This window comes from Somniosus microcephalus, unplaced genomic scaffold, assembly GCF_052327205.1.
Source record: "Somniosus microcephalus isolate GS21.2 unplaced genomic scaffold, FLI_Smic_1.0 unresolved_chr1, whole genome shotgun sequence".
NCBI classification, from domain to species: Eukaryota; Metazoa; Chordata; class Chondrichthyes; order Squaliformes; family Somniosidae; genus Somniosus; species Somniosus microcephalus.
In genome coordinates, this window is record NW_028225179.1 from 7415561 (window position 1) to 7429216 (window position 13656).

General features: G+C 45.8%; 1 protein-coding gene across 2 annotated transcripts in view; it reads right to left on the reverse strand.

Moving 5' to 3' along the window:
- The window catches only part of LOC147093374 (uncharacterized), a 28095-nt gene extending 14448 nt beyond the window's left edge, over positions 1-13647 (reverse strand). The window contains exons 1-2 of one of the 2 annotated variants that reach the window (XM_085974295.1): positions 13542-13647; positions 12694-12855 (exon numbers count right to left, since the gene is read on the reverse strand). In XM_085974295.1, coding sequence (XP_085830421.1) covers positions 12694-12727 — 34 coding nt within the window. In that variant the 5' untranslated portion in view covers positions 12728-12855; positions 13542-13647. Of the gene's footprint in view, positions 1-12693; positions 13019-13541 lie in introns of those variants that run through there. The other variant, XM_085974296.1, reaches the window with a different exon arrangement.
- Between the last annotated feature and the right edge of the window lie 9 nt (positions 13648-13656).

The window sequence follows — 13656 nt, forward strand, 5'->3', positions numbered from 1 at the left end:
GCGGAGAAGGCAATAGAGCAAGGTAGCAGTGTGGGAATTAAAAACCAGAGCGTGTCAGGAAGGGACAGAATGTATAAAGATAATAAAGGTAAAGTAGTAAAGGGGGTAAAAGCAGGAATAAATTGTCACAAAACATATTTAAAAGTTCTTTATCTGAATGCACGCAGCATTCGTAACAAAATAGACAAGTTGACGGTACAAATAATTACACATGGATATGATCTGGTGGTCATTATACAGAAACATGGCTGCAAGGTGACCATGACTGGGAACTAAACATCCAGGGGTATTTGACTATTAGGAAGGACAGACAGGAAGGAAAGGGAGGTGGGGTGGCTATGTTAATAAAGGATGGAATCACTGCAATAGTGAGAAATGATATTGGGTCAAAGGATCAGGATAGTGAAACAGTTTGGGTAGAGATAAGGAATAATAAGGGGAAAAAGTCACTAGTGGGCGTAGTCTATAGGCCTCCTAACAGTTGCAACTCTGTTGGTCGGAGTATAAATCAGGAAATAGTTGTGGCTTGTAATAAGGGAACAGCTACAATCATGGGGGATTTTAACTTTCATATTGACTGGACAAATCAAATTGGGCAGGGCAGCCTTGAGGAAGAGTTCTTAGAGTGCCTTAGGGACGGGTTCCTTGAGCAGTATGTTACTGAACCAACCAGGGGGCAGGCAATCTTAGATCTGGTCCTGTGTAATGAGACAGGATTAATAAAAAATGTCCTAGTAAAGGATCCCCTTGGAATGAGTGACCATAACATGGTTGAATTCCAAATTCAGTTGGTGGGTGAGAGAGTTGGATCTCAAACCAGCGTACTAAGCTTAAATAAAGGAGACTATGAAGGTATGAGAGCAGAGTTGACTAAAGTGGACTGGGAAAATAGATTAAAGTGTAAGACGGTACATGAGCAGTGGTGTACATTCAAGGAGATATTTCACAACTTCCAAGAAAAATATATTCCACTGAGGAAAAAGGGGCGTAAAAGAAAAGACAGCCATCCGTGGCTAAGTAATAACGGATAGTATCCGACTGAAAACAAGGGCATATAAAGTAGCCAAATCTAGTGGCAGGATAAAAGATTGGGAAGCATTTAAAAGCAAGCAAAGAATAACTAAAAGATTAATTAAGAAAGGGAAGATAGATTATGAAAGTAAACTAGCAAAAAATATAAAAACAGATAGCAAGAGTTTCTACAGTTATATAAAAAGAAAAAGGGTGGCTAAAGTGAATGTTGGTCCCTTAGAGGACGAGACCGGGAAGTTAGTGGTGGGGAACATGGAGATGGCAGAAACGCTGAACAAATATTTTGTATCAGTCTTTACAGTAGAGGACACTAAAAATATCCCAACACTGGACAAACAGGGGGTTATGGGGGGGAGGGGCTAAACATGATTAAAATCACTAAGGAAATGGTACTCGGTAAGATAATGGGACTTAAGGCGGATAAATCCCCTGGACCTGATGGCTTACATCCTAGGGTCTTGAGAGAGGTAGCGGTGGGGATTGTGGATGCATTGGTGGTAATTTTCCAAAGCTCCCTGGATTCAGGAAAGGTCCCAGCAGATTGGAAAACTGCTAATGTAACGCCCTTATTTAAAAAGGGAGGTAGACAAAAGGCTGGAAACTATAGACCAGTTAGCCTAACATCTGTGGTTGGTAAAATGTTGGAGTCCATTATTAAGGAAGCAGTAACAGGACATTTGGATAAGCATAATTTAATCGGACAGAGTCAGCATGGTTTTATGAAGGGGAAGTCATGTTTGACAAATTTGCTCGAATTCTTTGAGGATGTAACAAACAGGGTGGATAAAGGGGAACCAGTGGATGTGGTGTATTTGGACTTCCAAAAGGCATTTGACAAGGTGCCACACAAAAGATTACTGCACAAGATGAAAAAATCACGGGATTGGGGGTAATTTACTGGCATGGGTGGAAGATTGGCTATCTAACAGAAAACAGAGAGTTGGGATAAATGGTTCATTCTCGGGTTGGCAATCAGTAACTGGTGGTGTTCTGCAGGGGTCAGTGCTGGGACCCCAACTCTTTACAATCTATATTAACGATTTGGAGGAAGGGACCGAGTGCAACATATCCAAATTATGTAAAAAGAAAAAGGGTGGCTAAAGTAAATGTTGATCCCGTAGAGGATGAGACTGGGAAATTAATGGTGGGAAACATGGAGATGGCAATAACACTGAACAAATATTTTGTATCAGTCTTTACGGTAGAGGACACCAAGAATATCCCAACACTGGACAAACAGGGGGCTCTAGGGGGAGAGGAGCTAAATACGATTAAAATCACTAAGGAAGTGGTACTTGGTAAAATAATGGCACTTAAGCCGGATAAATCCCCTGGACCTGATGGCTTACATCCTAGGGTCTTGAGGGAAGTGGCGGTAGGGATTGTGGATGCATTGGTAATAATTTTCCAAAACTCCCTGGATTCAGCAAAGGTCCCGGCAGATTGGAAAACTGTTAAGAGTCCATTATTAAGGAGACAGTAACGGGACATTTGCATAAACATAATTTAATAGGACAAACTCAGCATGGTTTCATGAAGGGGAAGTCATGTTTGACAAATTTGCTTGAGTTCTTTGAGGAAGTAACATATAGGGTGGATAAAGGAGAACCAGTGGATGTAGTGTATTTAGACTTCCAAAAGGCATTTGACAAGGTGCCACACAAAAGATTATTGCTCAAGATAAAAAATCACGGGATTGGGGGTAATATTCTGGCGTGGGTGGAGAATTGGCTCTCTAACAGAAAGCAGAGAGTTGGGATAAATGGTTCATTCTCAGACTGGCAATCAGTAACTAGTGGTGTTCCGCAGGGGTCAGTGCTGGGTCACCAACTCTTTACAATCTATATTAATGATTTGGAGGAGGGGACCGAGTGTAGCATATCAAAGTTTGCAGATGATACAAAGATGGGAGGGAAAGTAGTGAGTGAGGAGGACATAAAAAACCTGCAAAGTGACATAGACAGGCTAAGTAAGTGGGCAGAGATTTGGCAGATTGAATACAATACTGGAAAGTGTGAGGTTATGCACTTTGGCAGGAAAAATCATAGAGCAAGTTATTATCTTAATGGCAAGAAACTGGAAAGTACTGTAGTACAAAGGGATCTGGGGGTCCTGGTGCACGAAACTCAAAAGGTTAGTATGCAGGTGCAGCAAGTGATCAAGAAGGCCAATGGAATGTTGGCTTTTATTGCTAGGGGGATGGAATATAAAAACAGGGAGGTATTGCTGCAGTTATACAAGGTATTGGTGAGACCGCACCTGGAATACTGCATACAGTTTTGGTGTCCATACTTAAGAAAAGACATACTTGCTCTCGAGTCAGTACAAAGAAGGTTCACTCGGTTAATCTCGGGGATGAGGGGGTGGTCATATGAGGAAAGGTTGAGTAGGTTGGGCCTCTACTCATTGTAGTTCAGAAGAATGAGAGGCGATCTTATCGAAACATATAAGATTGTGAGGGGGCTTGATCGGGTGGATGCGGGGAGGATGTTTCCACTGATGGGTGAGACTAGAACTAGGGGGCATAATCTTAGAATAAGGGGCGCCCTTTCAAAACTGAGATGAGGAGAAACTTCTTCACTGAGAGGGTAGTAAATCTATGGAACTTGCTACCTCAGAGCTGTGGAAGCTGCAACATTAAATAAATTTAAAACGGAGATAGACAGTTTCCTAGCTGATAAGGGAATTAGGGGTTACGGGGAGTGGGCAGGGAAGTGGACGTGAGTCTAGATTCGGATCAGCCATGATCGCATTGAATGGTGGAGCAGGCTCGAGGGGCCGAATGGCCTACTCCTGCTCCTTCTTCTTATGTTCTTATGTTCCTCACCCTCATTAGGCCCTTGGATCACCATTTTTGGTATGCTTTGTGTGTCTTCTACTGTGAAGACAGATACAAAACCCAGGAACTACAGGCCAGTCAGTTTAACCTCGGTAGTGGGGAAACTTTTAGAAACATTAATCAGAGACAAAATTAACAATCACTCGGACAAGTGTGGATTAATTAAGGAAAGCCAGCACAGATTTGTTAAAGGTAAATAGTGTTTAACCAACTTGATCGAGTTTTTTGATGATGTAACAGAGAGGGTTGATGAGGGCAATGCGGTTGACGTGGTGTGCGTGGATTTCCAAAAGGCGTTGGACAAAGTGCCACATAATAGGCTTACCAGCAAAGTTGAAGCCCATGGAATAAAAGGGACAGTGGCTGCATGGATAAGGAATTGGCTAAGTGACAGGAAACAGAGAGTAGTGGTGAACGGTTGTTTTTCGGACTGGAGGAAGGTACACAGTGGTGTTCCCCAGGGGTCGGTTCTAGGGCCACTGCTTTTCTTGATATATATTAAAGACTTGGATGTGGGTGTACAAGGCACAATTTCAAAATTTGCAGATGACACAAAACTTGGAAGTATAGTGAACAGTGAGGAAGATAGTGATAGACTTCAAGTGGACATGGACAGGCTGGTGGAATGGGCGGACATGTGGCAGATTAAATTTAATGCAGAAAAATGTGAAGTGATACATTTTGGTCGAAAGAATGAGGAGAGGAAATATAAACTAAAGGGTACAATCCTAAAGTGGGTGCATGAACAGAGAGACCTGGGGGTATATCAGTAACTAGTGGTGTTCCGCAGGGGTCAGTGCTGGGTCCCCAACTCTTTACAATCTATATTAACGATTTGGAGGAGGGGACCGAGTGTAACATATCAAAGTTTGCAGATGATACTAAGATGGGAGGGAAAGTAGTGAGTTAGGAGGACATAAAAAATCTGCAAGGGGACATAGACAGGCTAAGTAAGTGGGCAGAGATTTGGCAGATGGAATACAATACTGGAAAGTGTGAGGTTATGCACTTTGGCAGGAAAAATCGTAGAGCAAGTTATTATCTTAATGGCAAGAAACTGGAAAGTTCTGAAGTACAAAGGGATCTGGGGGTCCTGGTGCACGAAACTCAAAAGGTTAGTATGCAGGTGCAGCAAGTGATTAAGAAGGCCAATGGAATGTTGGCTTTCATTGCTAGGGGGATAGAATATAAAAATAGGGAGGTATTGCTTCAGTTGTACAAGGTATTGGTGAGACCACACCTGGAATACTGCATAGAGTTTTGGTGTCCATACTTAAGAAAAGACATACTTGCTCTCGAGTCAGTACAAAGAAGGTTCACTCGGTTAATCCCGGGGATGAGGGGATGGACATATGAGGAGAGGTTGAGTAGATTGGGACTCTACTCATTGGAGTTCAGAAGAATGAGAGGCGATCTTATTGAAACATATAAGATTGTGAAGGGGTTGGATCGGGTGGATGCGGGGAGGATGTTCCCGATGATGGGTGAAACTAGATCTAGGGGGCATAGTCTTAGAATAAGGGGCTGCTCTTTCAAAACTGAGATGAGGAGGAACTACTTCACTCAGAGGGTGGTAGGTCCATGGAATATGCTGCCCCAAAAAGCTGTAGAAGCTACATCATTACATAAATTTAAAACAGAAATAGACAGTTTCCTAGAAGTAAAGGGAATTAAGGGTTACGGGGAGCGGGCAGGAATTTGGACATGAGTCTAGGTTCGGATCGGTCATGGCCCTGTGGGTAGCGGAGCGGGCCCAGGGGCCGTGTAGCCTGATCCTGCTCCTATTTCGTGTGTCTAATTCTGTTAGATTCAGGCGATGGTTCTGTGATAGCAGATTGGCAGTTAGGATCAGATCAGCCATGATCTTATTAAATGGCGGAGCAGGCTCGAGGGGCCGATTGGCCTACTCCTGCTCCTATTCCCTATGTTCTTATGTATATATGCACAAATCGTTGAAGGTGGCAGGGCAGGTTGAGAAAGCAGTTAAAAAAGCTGATGGAAACCTGGGCTTCATGAATAGAGGTATAGAGTACAAAAGTGTGAAATTATGATGAACCTTTATAAAACACTAGTTCAGCCTCAACTGGAGTATTGTGTCCAATTCTGGGCACCGCACTTTAGGAAGGATGTGAAGGCCTTAGAGAGGGTGCAGAAAAGATTTACGAGAATGATTCCAGGGATGAGGGACTTCAGTTACATTGATAGACTGGAGAAGCTGGGGTTGTTCTCCTTGGAGCAGAGAAGATTGAGAGGAGATTTGATAGAGGTGTTCAAAATCAAGAGGGGTCTGGACAGAGTAGATAGAGAGAAACTGTTCCCATTGGCAGAGGGGTTGAGAACCAGAGGACACAGATTTAAGGTGATTGACAAAAGAACCAAAGGCGACATGAGGAAAAACTTTTTTACGCAGCGAGTGGTTAGGATCTGGAATGCACTGCCTGAAAGGGTGGTGGAGGCAGATTCAATCACCGCTTTCAAAAGGGAATTGGAGAAGTACCTGAAAGAGAAATATTGCAGGACTTCAGATTCCTGGGGCAGGAGGGACCAGTTCTGGGGCAGGAGGGACCTGTCCAAGGTGGACGGGTTGCACCTCAACAGAGCTGGAACCAATGTCCTCATGGGACGGTTAACTAGTGCTGTGGGGGAGGGTTTAAATTAATTAGACAGGGGGATGGGCACCAGGATGAAACATTAGAGAGGAGAAACAAGGTGAAGAGAGGACTGGGAGAGACAAGTAGCACTAGAGGGACAGAATTACTGGTCATCTTCCAAAATTCGATAAACTCTGGAACAGTTCCCATGGATTGGAGGGTAGCTAATGTTACCGCACTATTCAAAAAAGGTGGTAGAGAGAAAACGGGGAATAACAGACCGGTAAGCCTGACATCGGTAGTGGGGAAAATGCTAGAGTCCATTGTAAAAGATGTAATAGCAGAGCACTTGGAAAACAGTGACAGGATCGGACAAAGTCAACATGGATTCACAAAAGGTAAATCGTGCTTGACTAATCTACTGGAATTTTTTGAGGATATAACTGGTAAAATAGATAAGGGAGAACCAGTGGATGTGGTGTATCTGGACTTTCAGAAGGCCTTCGATAAGGTCCCGCATAAGAGATTAGCGTGTAAAGTTAAGGCACATGGGATTGGGGGCAAGGTATTGACTTGGATAGAGAACTGGTTGGCAGACAGAAAGCAAAGAGTTGGAATAAACGGGTCTTTTTCTGAATGGCAGGCAATGACTAGTGGGGTACCGCAGGGATCGGTCCTTGCACCCCAGCTATTCACAATATTTATTAATGATCTAGACAAGGGAACTAGATGTAATATCTCCAAATTTGCAGACGACACAAAGCTGGGTGGGCCTGTGTGCTGTGAGGAGGATGCCGAGAAACTCCAGGATGATTTGGACATGTTGGGTGATTGGGCAGAAACATGGCAGATGCAATATAATGTGGATAAATGTGAGGTTGTCCACTTTGGCGGCAAAAACAGGAAGGCAGATTATTATCTAAATGGCAATAGATTGGGAGAAGGGGAAGTGCAACGAGACCTGGGTGTCCTTGTGCACCAGTCGCTGAAAGTAAGCATGCAGGTGCAGCAGGCGGTTAAGGCGGCAAATGGTATATTGGCCTTCGTAGCAAGAGGGTTTGAGTACAGGAACAAGGATGTCTTGCTGCAGTTGTACAGGGCCTTGGTGAGACCACATCTTGAGTATTGTGTGCAGTTTTGGTCGCCTTATCTGAGGAAGGATGTTCTTGCCATGGAGGGAGTTCAGCGAAGATTCACCAGGCTGATACCTGGGATGGCAGGAATGACGTATGAGGAGAGATTGGGTTGATTGGGCTTATACTCGCTGGAGTTTAGAAGAATGAGAGGTGATCTCATTGAAACTTATAAAATTCTGACAGGACTAGACAGACTAGATGTAGGAAGGATGTTCCCGATGGTCGGGGAGTCCAGAACCTGGGGACACAGTCTAAGGATAGTTAGGCCATTTAGGACAGAAATGAGGAGGAATTTCTTCACCCAGAGAGTGGTGAACCTGTGGAACTCTCTACCACAGAAGGCAGTGGAGGCCAGTTCATTAAATATATTCAAGAAGGAGTTGGATATATTTCTTAAGGCTAAAGGGATCAAGGGGTATGGGGAGAAAGCAGGGACCGGGTACTGAATTTGGATGATCAGCCATGATCGAATTGAATGGCGGAGCGGGCTCGAGGGGCCAAATGGCCTACTCCTGCTCCTATCTTCTATGTTTCTATGTATAGCCTGCTCTCTGGTTTGCTCCAGAACGTGCTGTTCTAAGAAACTATCCCGAAAACATTCTATGAACTCCTCATCTAGGCTACCTTTGCCCATCTGATTTTTCCAGTCTATATGTAGATTAAAATCCCCCATGATTATTGCCATACCTTTCTGACAACTCCCATTATTTCTTCCTTTATACTCCATCCTACCGTGTGATTACTGTCAGGGGGCCTGTACACCACTCCCACAAGTGACTTCTTGCCTTTATCATTTCTCATCTTAACACACAGGTGCAGCAAGCAATTAGGAAAACAAATGGTACGTTAGTCTTTATTACAAGAGGATTGGAGTATAAGAGTGAAGAAGTCTTACCTCAATTATATAGGGCCTTGGTGAGACCACACCTGGAGTATTGTGGACAGTTTTGGTCTCCTTACCTAAGGAAGGATATACTTGCCTTAGAGGGAGTGCAACAAAGGTTCACCAGACTGATTCCTGGGATGGGGGGATTGTCCTATGAGGAGAGATTGAGGAGACTAGGCCTATATTCCCAGGAATTTTTAAGAATGAGAGGTGATGTCATTGAAACATCTACAATTCTTACAGGGCTTGACAGGGTAGATGCTGGGAGACTGTTTCCCCTGGCTGGGGAGTCTAGAACCAGGGGTCACAGTCTCAGAATAAGGGGTCGGCCATTTAGGACTGAGATGAGGAGAAATTTCTTCACTCAGAGGGTGGTGAATCTTTGGAATTCTCTGCCCCAGAGGGCTGTGGAGGCTCAGTCATTGAGTATAATCAAGGCTGAGATCGATAGATTTTTGGACTCATGGGGATTCGAGGGGTATGGGGATCGGGCGGGAAGGTGGAGATGAGGTAGAAGATCAGCCATGATCTTATTGAATGGCGGAGCAGGCTCGAAGGGCCGAATGGCCTGCTCCTGCTCCTATTTCGGATGTTCTTAAGAAAGCTGTTTGCTATAGCCGGCTGCACCACGACAAATACACAGAGGATTTCAGTTACGTGGGGAGACTGGAGAAGCTGGGATTGTTCTCCTTGGAGCAGAGAAGGTGCAGCGGAGATTTAATAGAGGTGTTCAAAACAGGAAGGGTTTTGATAGAGTAAATAGGAGCATGGGAACAGGAGGAGGCCATTCAGCCCCTCCAGCCTGTTCCGCCATTCAATGAGATCATGGCCGATCTGTGTCTTAACTCCACCCACCTGCCTTGGCTCCATATCCCTTTGCTCCCTTGTCCAGCAAAAATCTATCGCTCTGGGATTTAAAATGATTAATTGAGCTGGCATCGACTGCTTCCTGTGGGAGAGGGTTCCACACTTCTACCACCCTTTGTAGACTTCTCTCCTGAATGGCCTGGCTCTGATTTTAAGGTGATGTCCCCTTGTCCTCGAGTCCCCCACCGGCGGAAAAAGTTTCTCTCTATCTACTCTACCAATTCCTTTCAAAATCCTAAAATCCTCAATCACTCCTTAACCATCTAGATTCCAGGGAACACAAGCCTAGTTTATGTAATCTCTCCCTCATAATCTAACCCTTGGAGCCCGGGTAACATTCTGGTGAATCTGTGCTGCACTCCTTCCAAGGCCAGTATATCCTTTCTGAGGTGCGGTGCCCAGAACTGTACACAGTGCTCCAGGGAGTTCCTGGGAGTTAATGTGCGTAGGTCGCTGAAGGTGGTGGGACATATTGAGAGAGTGGTTAACAAAGCATATGGGATCTTGGGCTTCATAAATAGAGGTATTGAGTACAAAAGTAGAGAAGTTATGCTGAACCTTTATAAAGCGCTGGTTAGACCACAACTGGAGTATTGCGTCCAGTTCTTGTCACCACACTTTAGGAAGGATGTGAAGGCCCTTGAGAGGGTGCAGAGGAGATTTACCAGAATGGTTCCGGGGATGGGGGATCTTAGCTACAAGGACAGGTTGGAGAAGCTGGATTTGTTTTTATTAGAGCAAAGCAGGTTGAGGGGTGATTTGACAGAGGTGTACAAGATTATGACAGGTTTGGATAGGCTAGACGGGGAAAGGCTGTTCCCACTAGTTGATGGTACAAGGACTAGGGGACACAGATTTAATGTTTTGAGCAAGAGATACAGGGGGGGCGTGAGGAAAAACTTTTTTATGCAGCGAGTGGTGATGACCTGGAACTCGCTGCCGACGGAAGTGGTGGAAGCGGAGACACTCAATGTTTTCAAGGGGAGACTGGATAGACACTTGAGGGAAATAAACTTGCAGGGCTACGGGGATAGAGCGGGGGAGTGTGACTGACTGGATTGCTCTACAGAGCGCCGGCACAGACTCGATGGGCCGAATGGCCTCCTTCTGTGCCGTTATGACTCTCTGGGGTCTAACCAGGCTTTGTATAGCTGTAGCTTATAAGGAGAAACTGTTTCCAGTGGCAGGAGGGTCGGTAACCAGAGGACACAGATTTAAGGTCATTGACAAAAGAACCAGAGGCGAGGTGAGGAGAATTTTATTGACGCAGCGAGTTGTTGTGATCTGGAATGCGCTGCCTGAAAGGGCGGTGGAAGCAGAGTCAATAATAACGTTCACTGGGGAATTGGATAAATACTTGAAGGGGAAAAATTTTCAGGGCTATGGGGACAGAGCAGGGGAGTGGGACTAAATGGAGAGCTCTTTCAAAGAGCCGGCACAGGCACGATGGGCTGAATGGCCTCCTTCTGTGCTGTATGATTCTAGGAGCCACTCCTAGAGTGGAGAGGTGCCCGCAGGGATCGCTTGGCAGGAAATTGGGAGGAGGTGGTTCACACGCAGACAGCACCTGATTTCGAGACACTGTCCTTTTAAAATTGGCCCTCCACAGGCAAGGAGGGACTCGGTCCCTTTAATGAAAATCACTTTGAAAAGAAGAGTCCCTGTCCCTTTAAGAGCCCTCCGCCCACCATTCCCACCTTTTTCGTAAAGTCTTTGAAAGTAATAATAAAAGTTCATGCAGAAAAAATGTGTGTGTCTGACTGTATTTTTGTGAGTATCTGTGTGTGTGTCTGTCTGACTGTATGTGTGTGTGTCTGTGTATCATAGAATGATACAGCACAGAAGGAGGCCATTCGGCCCATCGTGCCTGTGCCGGCTCTTTGAAAGAGCGATCCAATTAATCCCTCTCCGCCTGCTCTTTCCCCAAAGCCCTGTAAATGATTTCCCTTCAAGTATTTACCTCAATCTCTTTTGAATTATAATATCGAATCTGCTTCCACCGCCCTTTCAGGCAGCGCATTCCAGATCACAACAACTTGGTGTAAAAATCTGTTTCCTCATGTCACCTCTGGTCTTTTGCCAATCGCCTTAAATCTGGTTTCTGTCCCTTCAGCCATTGGAAACGGTTTCTCCTTATTGACTCTCTCAAAATCCATCCTGATTTTGAACAACTCTATTAAATCTCTTAATCTTCTCTGCTCTAAGGAGAACAACCCCAGCTTCTCCCGTCTCTCCACGTAACTCAAGTCCCTCATCCCTGGTCCCATTCTCATCAATTTCTTCTGCACCCTCTCCAAGGCCTTGACATCCTTCCTAAAGTGCGGTGCCCAGCGGAAGCCTAGCCAGTGTTTTATAAAGGCTTAGCATAACTTCCTTGCTTTTGTACTCTATTCCTCTATTAATAAAGTCAAGGATCCTGTATGCTTTATCAACAGCCTTCTCAACTTGTCCTGCCACCTTCTAAGATTTGTGTACATACACCCCGAGGCCTCTCTGTTCCTGCACCCTCTTTAAAACTGGACCATTTAGTTTATATTGCCTCTCCTCATTCTTCCTGCCAAAGTGAATCACTTCACACTTCTCTACATTAAATTTAATCTGCCACGTTTCTGCCCATTTCACCAGTCTGGCTACATCCTCCTGAAGTCTGTTACTATCCTCATTGTTTGCTACATTTCCGAGTATCGTGTCATCTGTAAATTTTAAAATTTTGCCCTGGATCCCCAAGTCCAGGTCATTAATATATATCAAAAAAAGCAGTGGTCTGAATCAATGTTCACGTTAAGTTGCGCGGCCATGCAGCGGTCTGGAGGTCCCGCGCAGCCGGCTCACCGCCCTATAAATGGAATAAACGCGCATGCGCGGAAATTTGAATGGGCCGTGCAGCCCTTTAAAGGGGCCACGCACCTCAAAAAAAGAGAGAACATTGATCCTAATACTGACCCCTGGGGAACATCACTGTTTACCTCCCTCCAGTCTGAAAAGAAACCGTTCATCACTACTCTCTGCTTTCTGTCCCTTGGCAGAAAATTGGGAGGGGAAGAGTGCAAACAGCACCTGATTTCTCACCAAGCACTCACGGGAGCAGGGGATTTGCCCTACTTTAAATGTCAGTCTCTTAAATATACATTATAAAAAGGGAGACGCTGTCCCTTTAAAATCGGTCATCCACGGGGACGCGGTCCCTTTAATGAAAACTCATAGAAAAAGAGAGCGCCTGTCCCTTTAAGAGAACCCCCACCACTCCCATATTTTTCTTAAAGGGCTTGAAATTAATAATTAAAAACGCAGAAAATTAATATTTAAAAAATTGATTCAGGCAGAAAAAATATTTTTACTCACATTTGCTCCACAGGGTTTCTTGTTTCTGTTTCATCAATTTAAAAATGAACTGCTTTTTTTATGATCAGCCATGATCGCATTGAATGGCGGAGGAGGCTCGAGGGGCCGAATGGCCTACTCTGCTCCTATCTTCTATGTTTCTCTGTTTAAAACAAGTATCTTCTGTAAAATAAAATTAGTTTGAGCTGTAAAATGGGAAAGGAACATTAAAAATAAACTTTCCCAGGCTCACAGATCCTGACCAGGCCGCTTTACAAAATGGCGGCGGGCCGATCCCAGGCCCCGCCTCCTCCTTCGCCGCGATTGGTTGGAGGACCAGAGCCCCTCGGTCGGTCCTCCAGGCTCCGCCTCCCCTCGCTCATTGGTGGAGAGCTCAGTGTCAGTCGGTGCACGCCGGCGACGTCCTGACGTAGCAGGTTGGGCAGTTGCAGCAGGCGGGAAATTAAATTCATTTAAATTAAATCTCCCGTCAGCCTCCTCTGTCACTCAGCCGGCGCAAGTCCCGCCCCTCAGGCTCCCCGATTGCTTGGAGGACCCGCCGCCGGCTCGCTCCTCCAGCCCCGCCCACTAGGTGCCGCTAGTCCCGCCCCTTGGGCTTCCCGATTGGTTGGAGGATCCGCTGCCGGCTCGCTCCTCCAGCCCCGCTCCGCTCGCTTCCTATTGGTGGGGAGCTGCCGTCAATCAGGCCGCGGGCCCGGGTGACGTGTCCCCGAGGAGATCGCGTGCACCGTCGAAGTGTCGCAGCTCGGTCCGGGGCCTCGCGGACTCTGAGGTTTTTCTATTTCTCTCTATTCTCTCCCGATCCACCCCGCGCCATTCTCCGCCCAATCGAAGCGGAGAAAGCTCACTTCGCGTCACCGATCGCGACTCTCGAACCGACACCAAGGCCTTTCCCCGGAATGGCCCCGCGCCGACTCCGTCCGACAGGATCCGAGTGCGCAGGCGCAGCTCCGAGTGGGGGAG